Source organism: Oncorhynchus kisutch, linkage group LG20 (genome assembly GCF_002021735.2).
Source record: "Oncorhynchus kisutch isolate 150728-3 linkage group LG20, Okis_V2, whole genome shotgun sequence".
NCBI lineage: Eukaryota > Metazoa > Chordata > Actinopteri > Salmoniformes > Salmonidae > Oncorhynchus > Oncorhynchus kisutch.
The window spans coordinates 29780900-29800349 of NC_034193.2; the positions used below are offsets into that span (position 1 = coordinate 29780900).

General features: G+C 39.8%; 1 protein-coding gene across 3 annotated transcripts in view; it reads right to left on the minus strand.

Annotated features, from left to right (window-relative positions):
- LOC109865599 (transforming growth factor beta-1-induced transcript 1 protein) overlaps positions 1-18838 on the minus strand; it is a 41200-nt gene extending 22362 nt beyond the window's left edge. The window contains exons 1-6 of one of the 3 annotated variants that reach the window (XM_020453902.2): positions 18549-18838; positions 15954-16004; positions 15412-15569; positions 14913-14977; positions 6235-6374; positions 5970-6069 (exon numbers count right to left, since the gene is read on the minus strand). In XM_020453902.2, the coding sequence (XP_020309491.1) occupies positions 5970-6069; positions 6235-6374; positions 14913-14977; positions 15412-15569; positions 15954-16004; positions 18549-18561 (527 nt within the window). In that variant the 5' untranslated portion in view covers positions 18562-18838. The remainder of the gene's footprint in view (positions 1-5969; positions 6070-6234; positions 6375-14912; positions 14978-15411; positions 15570-15953; positions 16005-18548) is intronic. The other 2 variants (XM_020453903.2, XM_020453905.2) reach the window with 2 other exon arrangements.
- Positions 18839-19450: the final 612 nt, after the last annotated feature.

Below are 19450 nucleotides of genomic sequence, written 5' to 3' on the forward strand. Positions count from 1 at the left end.
TGTACATCCAATGATACAAACCCCCAAAAATTTATTCCAGGTTGTAAGGCAACAAAATAGGAGGGGGTGAATACTTTCGCACGCCACTGTATACAAAGTGTTCATAAAACTTTGGGAACAAGTAAATCTCCCTTGGGCCGCCAGTTGGTGAACCCTGCCCCGAAGGCGTAAATACTGGCTTGCGTCCCAAATGGCACACTATTCCCTTTATAGTACATTGCTTTTGACCAGGGACCCTAGGGCTCTTGTAAAAAGTAGTGCACTATATAGGGAACAGCATGCCATTTGGAATGCATTCTATTTTGTTCCAGGATACTGTCTTTTTAGTGCTCCTACTATAGTTGAAGTGTGTATAGTGCTATGTGTTCAGTTAAACGACCAATCAGCAGTTGAAGCAATAACAAAGTTTTGGTAAAAAGCTGAAGGATGGGCCTGGAGAAATGTAATCACTCTCAAATTCTTAGACCGAGCTATGGATGCAATCACTGACCATCCAAGATATAAAAATGATAGTTTTAAGCATGTTTTGAAGCTCTATAGTATTTGTTTACATTTACAATGTTTTCAAACAAGCTTATATGTTGGGTACTTATGGGGTACAACAGTTGAAATAAGCTCATGAGGCATTTATAAATTAGATTCTCTTCAAGAATCAATGGGTATATATAATTCATGTATAAGTCCAAATATGGATGTAGCAACTGCAGATTGCCCCTTTAACTCCTTCCAAAGTTGTGTTCATTAAGGGAGTGCTTTTGCAAATGTTTTGCTACGAAAAATGTATGTTTATTATTTTCTTAAGTCAAGGTAGTCTCTCCCTGTTTCAGTCCATTTTTTTCCGTTTGACTAATGAACACGACCCTGTACTCTAGTTGTGTTCATCCGTTATAATTTTTTATGTCTGAAATGTTGTCTCTCCAACTGGAAAAGCTTAACCTGTGTTTTAAATGATAAAATAAATGTATTAATTCATTCAGTTCGGTGAAGCCGTCAGCCACCTCAGCTACACTTGAGCTGGACAAACTCATGGCCTCTCTGTCTGACTTCAGAGTCCAGAGCACAGTAAAGAGCCCCACTACCAACCTGTATACTTCACATTAAACACTACAGCCTGTACGCTACTGCACAGTTTAGTTCACTACGGGCAACATTTTTGTGACGCAAAAGAGAACAGATTTGTGCAAAAATACTTTAAACCTCATTATAATCTGGCAGTGTAATTGAACTTTAAACTTTCCTTCAACAAAGTGTGTGATCAGGTGACATCTCTTTATGCATTGGGGGAAAGGGAGGTACCTAGTCAGTTGTACAACTGAATGCTTTCAAATGAAATGCGTCTTCTGCATTTAACCCAACCCAACCCCTTAATTGACAGCCACATCTTCAGCGCCCGGGGACAGTGGGTTAACTGCCTTGCTCAGGGGCAGAACGACAGATTTTTACCTTGTTAGCTCGGGGATTCGATCCAGCAACCTTTCGGTTACTGTCCCAACACTAACCACTAGGCTACCGCTCAGTTTGCCGAATACACATTGTTGTAGAAAAGTTAAAAAATGAAATCCCGCTGCCAGATAAATGTAACTGTATTTTTCTCATAGAATCTATGCTCTTTTCACCACGAAATATTGCAGATCATCTTATAATACTGTGTATTCGGCAAACTGAGCGGTAGCCTAGTGGTTAGTGTTGGGACAGTAACCGAAAGGTTGCTGGATCGAATCCCCGAGCTAACAAGGTAAAAATCTGTCGTTCTGCCCCTGAGCAAGGCAGTTAACCCACTGTCCCCCGGGCGCTGAAGATGTGGCTGTCAATTAAGGGGTTGGGTTGGGTTAAATGCAGAAGACGCATTTCATTTGAAAGCATTCAGTTGTACAACTGACTAGGTACCTCCCTTTCCCCCAATGCATAAAGAGATGTCACCTGATCACACACTTTGTTGAAGGAAAGTTTAAAGTTCAATTACACTGCCAGATTATAATGAGGTTTAAAGTATTTTTGCACAAATCTGTTCTCTTTTGCGTCACAAAAATGTTGCCCGTAGTGAACTAAACTGTGCAGTAGCGTACAGGCTGTAGTGTTTAATGTGAAAGTATACAGGTTGGTAGTGGGGCTCTTACTGTGCTCTGGACTCTGAAGTCAGACAGAGAGGCCATGAGTTTTGTCCAGCTCAAGTGTAGCTGAGGTGGCTGACGGCTTCACCGAACTGAATGAATTAATACATTTATTTTATCATTTAAAACACAGGTTAAGCTTTTCCAGTTGGAGAGACAACATTTCAGACATAAAAAATTATAACGGATGAACACAACTAGAGTACAGGGTCGTGTTCATTAGTCAAACGGAAAAAAATGGACTGAAACAGGGAGAGACTACCTTGACTTAAGAAAATAATAAACATACATTTTTCGTAGCAAAACATTTGCAAAAGCACTCCCTTAATGAACACAACTTTGGAAGGAGTTAAAGGGGCAATCTGCAGTTGCTACATCCATATTTGGACTTATACATGAATTATATATACCCATTGATTCTTGAAGAGAATCTAATTTATAAATGCCTCATGAGCTTATTTCAACTGTTGTACCCCATAAGTACCCAACATATAAGCTTGTTTGAAAACATTGTAAATGTAAACAAATACTATAGAGCTTCAAAACATGCTTAAAACTATCATTTTTATATCTTGGATGGTCAGTGATTGCATCCATAGCTCGGTCTAAGAATTTGAGAGTGATTACATTTCTCCAGGCCCATCCTTCAGCTTTTTACCAAAACTTTGTTATTGCTTCAACTGCTGATTGGTCGTTTAACTGAACACATAGCACTATACACACTTCAACTATAGTAGGAGCACTAAAAAGACAGTATCCTGGAACAAAATAGAATGCATTCCAAATGGCATGCTGTTCCCTATATAGTGCACTACTTTTTACAAGAGCCCTAGGGTCCCTGGTCAAAAGCAATGTACTATAAAGGGAATAGTGTGCCATTTGGGACGCAAGCCAGTATTTACGCCTTCGGGGCAGGGTTCACCAACTGGCGGCCCAAGGGAGATTTTACTTGGTTCCCAAAGTTTTATGAACACTTTTGTATACAGTGGCGTGCGAAAGTATTCACCCCTCCTATTTTGTTGCCTTACAACCTGGAATAAATTTTTGGGGGTTTGTATCATTGGATGTACACAACACAACACTTTGAAGATGCAAAATATTTTTTCTTGTGAGACAAACAAAAAATAAGACAAAAAAACAGAAAACTTGAGCATGCATAACTATTCACCCCTCCAAGTCAATACTTTGTAGAGACACCTTTTGCAGCAATTACAGCTGCAAGTCTCTTGTGGTACATCTCTATAAGCTTGGCACATCTAGCCACTGGGATTTTGCCCATTTTTCAAGGCACAAACTGCTCCAGTTGGATGGGTTCCGCTGGTGTACAGCAATCTTTAAGTCATACCACAGATTCTCAATTGGATTGAGGTCTGGGCTTTGGCTAGGTCATTCCAAAACATTGAAATGTTTCCTTTTAAACCACTCAAGTGTTGCTTTAACAGTATGCTTAGGGTCATTGTCCTGCTGGAAGGTGAACCTCTGTCCCAGTCTCAAATCTCTGGAAGACTGAAACAGGTTTCCCCCAAGACTTTCTCTGTATTTAACACCATCCACCACTCCTTCAATTCTGACCAGTTTCCCAGTCCCTGCCGATGAAAAACATCCCCACAGCATGATGCTGCCACAAACCATGACGTTCTCGGGGTGATGAGAGGTGTTGGGTTTGCGCCAGACATAGCGTTTTCCTTAATGGCCAAAAAGCTACATTTTGGTCTAATCTAACCAGAGTACCTTCTTTCATATGTTTGTGGAGGCTCCCACATGCTTTCGGCGAACACCAAACTTGCTTTATAATTTTTTTTCTTTATGCAATGGCTTTTTTCCTGGCCACTCTTCCGTAAAGCCCAGCTCTGTGGAGTGTATGGCTTAAAGGGGTCCTATGGACAGATACTCCAATCTCTGCTGTGGAGCTTTCAAGCTCCTTCAAGTTATCTTTGGTCTCTTTGTTGCCTCTCTGATTAATGCCCTCCTTGCCTCTGATTAATGCCCTCCTTGCACTCTGAAAGTTTGAATTTTTTTTTTTTTTTCATTTGACTTGGACTATTTTCATTTCACCTATTTTGTGTATGTCCATTACATGAAATCCAAATAAAAATCCATTTAAATTACAGGTTGTAATGCAACAAAATAGAAAAAAACACCAAGGGGGATGAATACTTCTGCAGGGCACTGTATACAGTACCAGTCAAAAGTTTGGACAAACCTACTTATTCAAGGGTATTTCTTTATTTTTACTATTTTCTACATTGTTAGTTAATAGTGAAGACATCAAAACTATGAAATAACACATATGGAATCACGTAGTAACCAAATCAAAATATATTTTTAATTCTTCCAAAGTAGCCACCCTTTGCCTTGATGACAGAATTCTCACAACAAGCATCATGAAGAATGCTTTTCAACAGTGTTGAAGGTGCTCACACATATGCTGAGCACTTGTTGGCTGCTTTTCCTTCACTTTGAGGTCCAACTTATTCCAAACCATCTCCATTGGGATGAGGTTAGGTGATTGTGGAGTCCATTTCATCTGATGCAGCACACCATCACTCTTTCTTGGTCAAATAGCCCCTACACAGCCTGGGGTATGTTGGGTCACTGTTGGGTCACTGTTGAAAAACAAATTATATTCCCACTAAGCACAAACCAGATGGAATGGTGTATCGCTGCAAAATACTGTGGTAGCCATGCTGGTTAAGTGTGCCTTGAATTCTAAATAAATCACAGACATTGTCACCAACAAAGCACCCCCACACCATCATACCTGCCCCTCCGTGCTTCACAGTGGGAACCACACATGTGGGGATCATCCGTTCACCTACTGTGCATCTCATAAAGACCAAAAATTGAACATTTGGACTCATCAGACCAAAGGACAGATTTCCACCGGTCTAATGTCCATTGCTCGTGTTACTTGGCCCAAGCAAGTCTCTTTTTCTTATTGTGTCCTTTAGTAGTGGTTTCTTTGCAGCAATTCGACCATGAAGGCCTGATTCAGTCTCCTCTGAACAGTTGATGTTGAGAGCCAGTTTCATCAAAGCACCTGATGGTTTTGGGACTGCACTTGAAGAAACCGACCTTCATGTCTTAAAGTAATAATGAACTGACATTTCTCTTTTCTTATTTGAGCTGTTCTTGCCATAATATGGACTTGGTATTTAACAAAATAGGGTTATATTCTGTATACCCACCCCTACATTGTCACAACACAACTGATCGGCTCAAATGCATTAATAAGGGAAAGAAATTCCACAAATTAACTTTTAACAAGGCACACGTGTTAATTGAAATGCATTCCAGGTGACTACCTCATGAAGCTGGTTGAGAGAATGCCAAGAGTGTGCAAAGCTGTCATCAAAACAAAGGGTGGCTACTTTGAAGAATCTCAAATATAAAATATATTTTGATTTGTTTAACACTTTTTTGGTTACTACATGATTCCATGTGTGTGATTTCATAGTTTTGATGTCTTCACTATTATTCTACAATGTAGAAAATAATAAAAATAAAGAATACCCTAGAATGAGTAGGTGTGTCCAAACTTTTGACTGGTACTGTATATATTTTTTTATCTCATAAAATACTCTAAAAACACCAGAAAATCAGCTACCAGTAATTTTAATTATGAAAATCTGTTCCAAAGTATTGAATGCATAATAGATGATCATATACAAATGTCAGCAAGGTCCAAAATTATCATTTTAGTGAAATATTATATCTGTTTGAGAATCTTGCGGTCAATTTGCAGTCTACAAATTATGTTCCGGCCCCCCGACCATCTGATCAAGAAAAAAATTGCCCCGCGGCTGAATCTAGTTGACGATCCCTGCTTTAGGGTATATGGAGGGTGTATATGGATACCTGGGGTAGGGTGTTGTGACCTTGTCCTTGGACCCCTGGAACTCTTTTATCTTGTCCCTCTCATCCTTTTTAGTGGTGGGAAACTGGGCCAGAATCTCATCTACCAACAGACAAAGATGAGCACACAAAGCATGAATACCACATGTTGAGAAAATGCTGCTCGCACACAACACACATACACGGTATGAAGATGACCTTGTTTACATCATCAAACATTTAGCAAACACTGTCCAGTGGAGTCTTGTGAGGGCAAGCCTATACTGACCTGTGATGTTGAACTGGGTGGCGTTGAGCTCCTGCAGAAGGTGGTCCAGTTCGCTGAGACCCCCTCCTAACACAGAGGAGGAGGAGAAGGCCGGGGGGGGAGGGTCGGCCGTGCGGGGGGAGCGAGGCTTATTCACTGTGCTGGAGGGGAGATAGGGTGAGAGAGGGTGAGAGAAAGAGAGAGTGAAAAGGAGAGAGCGGGAGATGGGGAAAGAATGGTATAACTCAAACAAATTAATGGGGGGGGGGGGGGGGACTGAACCAACATTCATACACTACCATTCAAAAGTTTGGGGTCACTGAGAAATGTCCTTGTTTTGCATCAAAACATACATGAAATGAGTTGCGAAATTAATAGGAAATATAGTCAAGACGTTGACAAGGTTATACATAATGATTTCTAATAATTGTGTCCTTCAAACTTTGCTTTTGTCAAAGAATCCTCCATTTGCAGCAATTACAGCCTTGGAGACCTTTGGCATTCTAGTTGTCAATTCGTTGAGGTAATCTGAAGAGATTTCACCCTATGCTTCCTGAAGCACCTCCCACAAATTGGATTGGCTTGATGGGCACTTCTTACGTACCATACGGTCAAGCTGCTCCCACAACAGCTCAATAGGGTTGAGATCCGGTGACTGTGCTGGCTACTCCATTATAGACAGAATAGCAGCTGACTGCTTCTTCCCTAAATAGTTCTTGCATAGTTTGGAGCTGTGCTTTGGGTCATTGTCCTGTTATAGGAGGAAATTGGCATACAGGGTATGGCATGGCGTTGCAAAATGGAGTGATAGCCTTCCAAGATCGCTTTTACCCTGTACAAATCTCCCACTTTCCCAACCCCAATGCACCCCCAGACCATCACATTGCCTCCACCATGCTTGACAGATCAAATCAAATTCATTTATATAGCCCTTCTTACATCAGCTGATATCTCAAAGTGCTGTACAGAAACCCAGCCTAAAACCCCAAACAGCAAGCAATGCAGGTGTAGAAGCACGACAGATGGCGTCAAGCACTCCTCCAGCATTTTTTTCATTTCTTCTGCGTCTCATAAATGTATTATTTGTGATCCGAACACCTCAAACTTAGATTTGTCTGTCCATTACACCTTTTTCAAATCTTCCTCTGTCCAGTGTCTGTGTTCTTTTGCCCATCTTAATCTTTTCTTTTTATTGGCCAGTCTGAGATATGGCTTTTTTCTTTGCAACTCTGCCTAGAAGGCCAGAATCCCGGAGTCGCCTCTTCACTGTTGACATTGAGACTGGTGTTTTGTAGGTACTATTTAATGAAGCTGTCAGTTGAGGACTTGTGAGGCATCTGTTTCTCAAATTAGACACTCTAATGTACTTGTCCTCTTGCTCAGTTGTGCACCGGGGCCCCACACCCCACACTCCTGTTTGCGCTGTTCTGTGAAGGGAGTAGTACACAGCGTTGTACGAGATCTTCAGTTTCTTGGCAATTTCTCGCATGGAATAGCCTTCATTTCTCAGAACAAGAATAGACTGACGAGTTTCAGAAGAAAGTTCTTTGTTTCTGGCCATTTTAAGCCTGTAATCGAATCCACAAATGCTGATGCTCCAGATTCTCAACTAGTCTAAAGAAAGCCAGTTTTATTGCTTCCTTTAATCAGAACAAGGTTTTAGCTATGCTAACATAATTGCAAAATGGTTTTCTAATGATCAATTAGCCTTTTAAAATGAGAAACTTGGATTAGCTAACACAACATTCAATTGGAACACAAGAGTGATGGTTGCTGATAATGGGCCTCTGTATGCTTATGTAGATATTCCATAAAGAATCTGCTACAATAGTCATTTACAACATTAACAATCTCTACACTGTATTTCTGATCAATTCGATGTTGTTTTAATGGACCAAAAATGTGCTTTTTTTTTCAAAAACAAGGAAATGTCTTAGTTACCCCAAACTTCTGAACAGTAGTGTATTTTCAACAATATGATTTAAATATTTTATCAACATTCATAAATATAGTGTATCTACAAATGTACCTGATGCCCTGCTGGTTTGTTACAGGAATGCACATTCTTGGCACCCGAATAATCCGGACCCTGTTTGCAAACCCACTTAGGGTAAAACTACTGAAAAATAACCCTATCATGTATAAAGTGTAAACTCCACAGTGTAGCATTTACATTGGGACACCGCAAAACCAATATTCGGAAGCCAGTCTTTGGCTGGTTTTTCACATCAACAAAATACCATAAATCAAAATAATTCAATCAAGTTGGGGAAACCATGCAATGTCTATCTAATCTGATATCATACCCATGTGAGCCTAAATGGATTATTATAATTTGTGGATAACATGGGTTCATGCAAGGCCTATCGAAGAAAATACATTTTCAAGAGAGATTGGGTTGGCAGGATCCCAAATGATCCAGATTTGAGAATATTAGCAGAATATCCAAAGGCCAAAAAACTGAAGGGACATGTTTTATTTGCAAGGGCTATTGAGTTGAGGATTGTGTGGTGGTCGCTTCATTGCATGCTTCTATCCAACTGTTGCCAATCGTAGGTTATGTATCCTACCGCGTCAGACAGGGCAGACTATACACCAAAAGGCCAAAGCTTACCAAAAGCAACATTTGAAGAAAGCGGCAATAGCCCAATGATGATAGTAAAATGATGCTTTGTTACATGTAACCACACAGTTTGGCAATTTTGGACTGACAGTGAAGCAATCACCACACTCAACTCAATACCCCCTGCAAATAAAGAATGTGTCCATCTGGTCACGCTTCGGACCAGCTCCGGCTGGAGGCCCTTGCACCAGCGAAGAACGAGGTGGACCACCAGCTAGAGGCCCTTCCACCAACAAACAATGAGGTGGAGCTACATCTGGAGGCCCTTCGACCAGTTAAGAACAAGGTGGAGCTCTTGTACATTACTGTAAAGAAAGCACCTTTTTTACAGTAATATAATGTTAAGCCAAGTTTCTTTGGAATTTACAGTAACAAACTGCAACGTTTTTACAGTAACTTACAGGTAACGGCTGACAGTAAGTTACAGTAAACACAAGTTACGGTTTAAACAGGGTAATGTACTATTATGATGATGACTATTATGACTTTATTTCACATTAAGTTATTTAAAAAAATCTGATATTGACAAGATTAGAGATGTATGTCACAAAGGCAAACCCATTACAGTAAACATGTATCCAAAATGAAGTTACAAGCATCTTTTTACTGGGGGGGGGTTCCACACTGGTGTACTAAAATTGCGTTGGGCAACGCAGTACTCAAATAGAATAATATATGCCATTTACGTAACAGGCGCTTTTATCCAGTGACAAGTGTATCCACACATTTTTGTATGTGACCCCAGTGGCAATCGAAACCACAACTCTGGTGTTGCTAGTGCCATGCTCCTACTAACTGAGCGACACAGGACCACTACAATGCATAAGTACAATACAATACTGTAAAATACAATACAGGTAGAAGGTCCCCATGAGTGTGCCCAACCTCCTTCAGGCCATGGATGAGGCAAGCAATGACATCAATCCCGACCTACTGTGTCAGGCTTGGATTCTCCATGCCAAAAGATTTTTCTCAAGATGCATGAACAATGAGGACATTTACTGTGATGTCGATGAGAACCTATGCCCAAATGCTCAAGACAGGCTTGAACCAAACTAGTGCCTTATTTTAAACCTTGTTTCTTTCAATTATTTCATTTGTTTCGTTTGATTACAGTACACCTACCGTGCCTTCAGAAAGAACACTGAACAAAAATATAAACAAAACATGTGAAGTGTTGGTCCCATGTTTCATGAGCTGAAATACAAATAACTAGAAATGTTTCTTATGAACAAAAAGCTTATTTCTCTCAAATCCTGTGCACAAATGTTTTATATCCCTGTTAGTGAGCTTTTCTCCTTTGCCATCCATCCAACTGACAGATGTGGCATATCAAGGTGTGGCATATCAAGAAACAGCATGATCATTACACTAGGTGCACCTTATGCTGGGGACAATAAAAGGCCACAAAAGGCCACTTTATGCTGGGGACAATAAAAGACCAATTTTTGTAACAAAACAATGCCACAGTGCAATTGTTTTGAGTTTTGAGGGAGCGTGCAATTGTCATGCGCACTCCTGGAATGTCTACCAGAGCTGTTGCCAGAGAATTTAATGTTAATTTCTCAACCATAAGCTGGCTCTAACGTTGTTTTATAGAATTTGGCTGTACGTCCAACCGGCCTCACAACCGCAGACCATGTGTAACCACGCCAGCCCAGGACCTCCACATTCGGCTTCTTCACCTGTGACTGAGGGAGTATTTCTGTCTGTAATGAAGCCCTTTTGTGGGGAAAAACTCATTCTGATTGGCTGGGCCTGGCTCACCCATGGCTACACCAGTGCCCAGTCATGTGGAATCCATAGATTAGGGCCTCATTTATTTAATGATTTGCGTATATGAATTGTAACTCAGTAAAATATTTGAGTGTTGAATAAGTGTTGAATCTTGAGTTTATATTTTTTTCTCACGCATCAACACACAATACCCCAGAGATCATCAACTAGATTCAGCCGCCAGAAGATTTTTTCTTGAGTGGATGGTCGGGGGCTGGAACATAATTAGAAATCATTTGTAGACTGCAAATTGACAGCAAGAAGCTCAAACAGATATAATGTTTGACTAAAACAATCATTTCAAACCTTACTTACATTTGAATACGATCACGTGTCTCTATATTATGATTGGGAATACTTGGTAACAGTTCTCTTAAATTAAAATCACTTGGACCTGATTTCCTGGTGTTTTTACACTCTTTTATGCTCAACAACGAGACTTTACAAAAATAAAAAAAATATATACAGTACCAGTCAAAGGTTTGGACACGCCTACTCATTCAAGGGTTTTTATTTATTTATTGTAGAATAATAGTGAAGACATCAAAACTATGAAACAACCCATATGGAATCATGTAATAACCAAAAAAGTGTTAAACAAATCACAATATATTCTTCAAAGTAGCCACCCTTTGCCTCGATAACAGCTTTAAATACTCTTGGCATTCTCTCAACAAGCTTCACCTGGAATGCTTTCCAACAGTCTTGAAGGAGTTCCCACATATGCTGAGCACTTGTGGGCTGCTTTTCCTTCACTCTGCTGTCCAACTCATCCCAAACCATCTCAATTGGGTTGAGGTCGGTGATTGTGGAGGCCAGGTCATCTGATGCAGCACTCCATCACTCTCAGTCTTGATCAAATAGCCCTTACACAACCTGGAGGTGTGTTGGGTCATTGTCCTGTTGAAAAACAAATGATAGTCCCACTAAGCGCAAACCAGATGGGGTGGCGTATCACTGCAGAATGCTGTGGTAGCCAAGCTGGTTAAGTGTACCTTGAATTCTAAATAAATCACTGACAGTCTCACCAGCAAACCATCCCCACACCATCAACTCCTCCTTCTCCATGCTTCCCGGTGGGAAACACACATGCGGAGCTCATCCGTTCACCTACTCTGCGTCTCACAAAGACAAGGCGGTTGGAACCAAAAATCTCAACATTTTTTCCGACCAAAAGAGATTTCCACCGGTCTAATGTCCATTGCTTGTGTTTCTTGGCCTAAGCAAGTCTCTTCTTCTCATTGGGGTCCTTTAGTAGTGGTTTCTTCGACCATGAAGGCCTGATTCATGCAGCCTTCTCTGAACAGTTGATGTTGAGATGTGTCTGTTACTTGAACTCTGTGAACCATTTATTTGGGCTACAATTTCTGAGGCTGGTAACTCTAACCTTTCCTCTGCAGCAGAGGTACTTCTGGGTCTTCCTTTCCTGTGGTGGTCCTCATGAGAGCCAGTTTCATCATAGCGCTTGATGTCTTTTGCGACTGCACTTGAAGAAACTTTCAAAGTTATTGAAATTTTCCGGATTGACTGACCTTCATGTCTCAAAGTAACGATGGGTTTCTCTTTGCTTATTTGAGCTGTTGACATAGCACTATTTGGTAAAAGACCAAGTCCATGTTATCTCTGTATAACAACCCTACCTTGTCACAACACAACTGATTGGCACACCTGTTAATTGAAATGCATTCCAGGTGACTACCTCATGAAGCTGGTTGAAACAATGCCAAGAGTGTGCAAAGCTGTCATTAAGGCAAACTGTAGATACTTTGAAGAATTTTAAATATAAAATATATTTTGATTTGTTTAACACTTTTTTGGGTTACTAAATGATTCCATATGTGTTATTTCTTAGTTTTGATGTCTTCGCAAAATAGTAAAAAATAAAGAAAAACCCTGGAATGAGTAGGCGTGTCCAATACTTTTGACTGGTACTGTATATATATATATATATATATATATATATATTTTTTTTTTTATGGGGGGGGGTCAGAAAACTTTGGGGGCCAAATTAACCACCCGAGGGCTGCCAGCCGGGGAACCCTGCCATACCCCATAATGACAAAAGTGAAAACATGTTTTTGATAAATGTTTGCAAAATATTGAAAATTAAATACAGAAACAACTCATTTACATAAGTATTCACACCCCTGAGTCAATACTTTGTTTAAGTATATGGGTTAAATAAACAAAAAACAAACAAAAACTACTTGAAAATCTATTGCAAGACCTGAAAATAATCAGCAACAGAATTTTGAAAAGAATAATGGGCAAATGTTGCAAAATCTAGGTGTGGAAAGCTCTTAGAGACTTACCCAGAAAGACTCACAGCTGTAATCGCTGCCAAAGGTGATCCTAATGTGTATTGACTCACGAGGTTGAATACTTATCTAATCAAGCTATATTTGTGTTTTATTTGTCATATTTTTTAAATATATTTTTTTACAAATGTTAGAATATTTCTTCCACTTTGACATTACAGTATTTTGTGTAGATTGTTGACAATGAAAGAACCAATGCGTTCCTGCAGGAATGCCCACACGAAGGAACGCCCCGAAATGCAGGTTGCAGCTGCACACTATTGGTGAAAATAGCACCAAAGCTAATAAAAAAACTAGAACATAATGGGCTGTTGAGCTAAGGAAAGCTCCCACTTTTTTTTAACACATATTTATTGGTAACGTTCAGACTCCCATCAGTGCTTTAGCTGTGGCACACGCTCAGTACGTCACTAAAAGTTTGGCCGCAGCCTTTTTGACAATAATCTACAGAAGTAAATCATTAAGATTTCATCTGTGGTGTAAAACAGATAAGGATGTTTTTAAAAGACAGTAAGGGAGCGATAGTTGGATATTTCTTTACAGTAAAGTAAATTAAATTAATATCGTTCACTCAATTCTTGACTGTTACAACTTGGACTCTGAGAGAGCAAAAATGTATCACCAATATTGCTGTCTGTCAATCTTTCTTGTAAAATCATCCAGTGTTTCCCCTGCACTCAAGGTGCACCACGGCAAAATCATTGACGCCACGCAACAACAAAAAATATGGAACATGAACAAATATTTCTGCTGAGGCGCATTTTGAATATGCTAGAACATTCCACATGTATTTTTCCTCTGCAAACAAAACAAGAAATTATAATAGAAAAATCCAACAACCCCATAGTAGAATAGTTTATGTATTTACCTAGTAGGCTTGTTGTTGTGTTCTATGCTAGATAAATATTCCTCTCGTGGCGCATTCATGTAATAAGTGCCATAGGGAGGGAAACATGCATTCTGACAAGCAGGACAATGCACAACAATTCTTGCAATCGCGAAAACATTAGTTTTAATGGCTTTTGTTGAAAAGAGGGGAATCGCAGCTTTCCATTCCTACTTTATTTATTTCTCAACTCCTAAATATGCGCGAACTGCACCATTTTAAACCCGGGATTTTAGCAGAAGCATGTTTTCAAGCACATTACCGCTCCGCAATTCGCAGTGAGTGTATAGGGGAGAGTGAGACAAAAAGTAACACTGGTCAATTGTAGGGTGACTTGGGGTACAACGCCTCTCTACCTCAAAATAATTGATTTGGAATTACTTAAAAAATTGTGATGAGACAGATAAACAGGGAAAGTGTTGGTGTAAAAATTGTGACAGTGGTTTCTGTGAGAACCCGGGTGGCGAAGGTCCCCCGAGTTACCCTAACAGGTAGGCCTACATTATATTCAGCTTTATGCAAGCGTTTTTGGGACATAAAATTCATTGAAATGAAAATATCTAGTTAAAAGATCACATTGGAGATCTGGCTAATGATTAGCCCAATAGGGTAAATGCAGATAGGCAACCCAATGCATCAGCCTATTTATTTGCACTTTGCTGCATCAGTTGGGCTAAAGGTGATGATGTTTATTGCTAATAGCATACCTGATAATATGGACCATGCATAGGCATATTGTACAATATGTTGAAATCATTTTAGCAAATCATTTTACCAATGTGTTATTTGGGCTAATTTCGGAGGAGGAAATTCTATTTTAGATGGTGTCAGCAAACTTATTTTCATTCATTTTGGAGTAGAATGTCCTTTTTGTCCAGAACTGAGCTCCTTAGTCCTTCTACAAAATAATTTAGAACCCCGACCATATCCCCCCCCCACTGCATAAGAATGTAGAATTCAAAAAAAAAGCCAGGGCCATAAACATTATTTCATATAGGGCTGTTAAATAATAGCCTGGTGGAACCAGCTTAATCGCTGCAGCTTTGACCACTCTGTTTTACTTAGTAAAGTAACTAATAATAAAGGAAAATAGTACCTGTACAGTTGTTTGTCTGGGTTTGGGTTCTGAGAACCATTGGACTTCATTGCAGCAGACACCGTCTAAAAGAAATGTTTGCACATTATAAACATAATTCACTTGTTTTTCAACCAGAAAGTCAATCTTCACTTTTGCTCTGAACTCAACGTTCACCCATCAACACAATACGAGTTACGGTACTTTATAACTATTCTATAAAAACATTTAACTTTGACAAGCTGAGTTTCTAACCAGAGTCTGATCCCTCCTTACTACCTATCCTCTTTTAGCATTTTATAATTATCTACAGTATAAGACACTTCCAACAGCCTGTTCTATGTTGACTTCTCTCTTTTACCTCACCTGGAGTAGGCAGAAGTTGGCCCTCACCACTCATTCAGGCTCAGGTATATTTCCACCCCTCCTAATGGTTAAGATTTGGGGCAAAGGTAATCTGATCCAAGTTGTTAAGTCTACCTCAAAACTCTTAAAATGTTTCCTATCTCAAACCTCTTACCTGCTGGGGTGTGTAAGCTGGAGGTGGTGGCCTGGTCTGGGCGTTTTCCTGAGGGCTGGCAGGCGCGGGGTCAGATGTCGCCGGGGGATCAGAGGTAAGCAGGACTGGGCACCTGGCCAGGGGAGAGCTGGTGCTCTCTAGGTCAGCGAGGAGGGCGTCTACAGAGTCAGAGAGGATGGGAGTGTGCATAGAAATATAATCTATAGATTTTTTGAGATTCTATTTCAATGGGAGTCTTTGTAGAGGAATTCAAGATGCTGTCATTCATACTGTGCAGTCATTCATTTTGCCTCGGAGGGTGGTTAGTACACAGGTATTGGCTGATACCTATGTTGATGGTTAATGCTGGTTAAATACAAGAAATTGGAGAAATGGGAATGGGAATGGAAATTATAGAAGGAAAATAGGAGGCAAAAAAGACAAAATAACAAAGGGACACATGGAGGAGGTGAGGACATAGAAGCAAAGTATTTTGACACACTGAGATACTACAGAAAGAGGGTGAAACACACAAACAAACATACATACAGACAGTTACGTACCAAACACAACAATACGAGGACTGAGAGGGTAGTTAGGTGAGTCAGGAACTCCTGAGGGTAGACAGACGGACTCAGTGACCAATCAGAGAGATGCAAATCAGACGCAGGCAGCAGAGAGGACACAGAGAGGTGGGCCAATTAGAGCGAGAATAACACATTGGCCAATCAAAGCAAGGGACATCAAATGAGCAAACAAGCTAAAGTCACATGAAAAATAGAACATTTCTGTAGACCTTTCTGGACATGCCAAAGTGATAAGGAAGCAGTGGAGGAAGAGTGTTTGTTAACTGATATCGAACTCAAACCTCATTTTCACGAGAAGTACATGCCATTTTAGTATTCCTCCATGGCATACTGTATTTTACAACTCATGATTGACATCATGGATGTATCCCTTTTATGGCCAAAACCAGGACAATGTGTCTTATTGGATTATTAGACAAGCTTTTCTCCTAACTTACATGGTTTACTTTTGCAAACCATGCAGAATCTGAAACAATACATGAATTATCAAACCATATTTCCAGGAAAATCTATTTTGATAATAATATTTGTGGAAGATGCACAGAGCATCACTTCATACAACTTTTGAGCAACTTTGAAGCAACTTCAGAGCAAAATAAGGATATTTCGGAAAATGACTGCTTTACATTTTCAAAATTGAATATTTAGTTGAGGTCAGTGTATTTATTTTAGAGCTAATTTGGTATTTATATGCACGTCACATTCATAATTTCTTGGTACGAGTTAGACATATTAAACCTACATATGACTGGGGCTGGTGAGACTGCCTTTTATCATCACAGTCTGTGGTCATTTTTCCCACTGATGATTCACACTGGTACAAACATGTGGAGAGAATGTTGTTCGCTCACACACACACACACACACACACACACACACACACACACACACACACACACACACACACACACACACACACACACACACACACACACACACACACACACACACACACATTCTTTCTTTCTCACTCTCTCCCTCTCTTATACACACACACACTTACAGACTGGACTGCTCATATAAGGAGTTGAAATTCTCTCAATGTGAAATATGACCATATTTAGAGCTCTGCCTGCCGACTGTTTGACTTGGCCATAGCCTCTCTTAACAAGTGGTCTCGCTGAAAACCCCCACAAGTAACACCAACCAAAGACATCAACTTACAACATAACACACAACACTACAGCATAAACACACTGACATAAACACTGTCCCCCTATTTGAGAAACACGTCGCCAGTCACCCGGCAACAACTGAACCTTGAAGTGCAATCCTATCCAGATGTGCTGAACCAGATGCAGACATTCTTCCTCATGCTTGCTAAGCATAAAATCCCTCAGTTTTGAAATATGTTGCACACACTACTCTTCGAGCGAGTAGGCCATAAGAGCAAATGCTTTGTTCTCTGGTCTGGTGCAGCACACAACCCTCATATTTTCACTGAACTTCATGAGTCTTGGTGAGCCATCGCGGCCCTAGGCTATTTCAGTGCTAGTTGAAGAGGGCTGGGACATTGCTTTCCATTCTGAAAGTTGCCACCATTTTTAAGAAAAGAGGGATATATGTATTCCTCAACCTCTGTATCAATAGTCATTCGAAAGGGGCTCTTCTAACTATTAAATCCACCCAGTAGTTCACTAACACTAATGATAGTCACACTATTTTCCCCTGATGGCTGAATGAAATACATTGAGATCTTTATTATGTTATGAAGCTCACTAAAGTCCATCTCTGACTCATCGATAGCATTATAGACAGAGAGGGCCTACAGAGGACGTCCAAGATCCAATTTGGATTGAATTTGTGGTTAGAGCTAGAAGCACTGCATGTTGACATAGGATACAGTTACATTAGTATACTCCTTGTTTTCCTGGCATAGAGTTAAGAGAGCATGCTGTTTTACATTGCTGGAGTTGTCAAAGAAAAATTTCACAAAATTAAGCTTTTCCTGATCTTCTTTCCTCCCTTGAAAAAGAGGAGCACAATGTAGAGAAAGCAAGATTTGAGTTGGAAGATAATATTTGAGTTGTTCTATGGTTAAAAAGGTTATTCAATTGAGACCAGCGGATTTTCACTAGATAACAATCTCTCGTAAACATGGATTATAAGAGACCACCCATACAGTAGCTACTAGCTAGGCCTAAATCTAATGTAGTCGATATACTGATCATTTCAAAAACTGACTCTATAGGCACAATAACAAAGACTTGAGGATAAGGGCTGTTACTTTCAAGTCTAAAATGACCTGCTATAAGTAAAATGTTGCTTGATTAATAGGAATAGGACCCCAGATGCATTTTCAAACCTCGTACTATTTATAGGTAATATCTTATGCCTAATCATGTTCCTATCTATTATCATAGATTATAAGAAAACATTGTTTTCTAAACTATTCCCTTTCAATGTGCATTTACCTTTGCTCCAAATTCCAGCAAAGATGGATCTCTTTCAAGAAAACAAAAATGTTACTTTTTTCATTGCCTCAGTACTCCAACCATCGTTCTTCAATTCCATTAGATAGCGGAGCACGTAGCTACAATGTTTCAAAGAGGGTCAATTATCAATACATACCCAAATCATCCATGGTAAATTCTGAAATGAGCTTTTTTTCCTCTTGATGTGAGAAAAGATTAATATGATCAGCATCAGCTTGTAGTGGATGGTTTATTCTATTGAACCTTGTTCGTCAAACGTCCATGGTATGGCTGGATATATTACCTCTGTAACAGGGCTATTGTCTGCGTTGGCCCCGAATAACTTTTTGGATTCCGTTATCTACTAACTATGCAAGTATAAAAAAAAGGGCGTCCCGTTTCTTTTCCTCCACGACTCTCTTCCTGTATTATGCCTACTGGTACCACAGACTGGAGAAGGCGTAGTTAAATTACTGCGGTTACAACCAATGAGTTATATATACACACTAGATGACAAGCCAAGGGCAATGCTTTGAAGCCACCACGCCTCCATCTTGGCACTCCCCTTAACGGCGTAAAACATATTTTGGAAGCAACAGAAATTCATGACTTAAAATGAACATTTGTTTTTGACACGTTTATTACATTATAGACACCTTAATGCATACTTTCAAAGTATATTCTCTGAGCTAAACATATAAATAAAAAATTAACAAATATAAAAACAATTTCCTTACAGTATACTTTAAAAAAAAGTTATGTTATTGTCCCCACTACAATTATTATTATGTTTTACTTAAATACATGTTATTTTGTCCATTTTATTTAAATGATGGAGAATTCCTTCTTCTGGGGAGTGCCAATATGGCCGACCGGTGCCTTCAAAACCTCTCATTGGCAAATACATAGTATTAGCAATCCAGGTTTTATATACACCACTTGTTACAACCCCCCCATTTCCCCGACAAATGAGGTCACTTTTTACATTCCTAGTCCATATTTGGGATAGACCATTTGAGATTTTTGGCAAGCGCCAAACTAACGGTAATGATGTAGCTG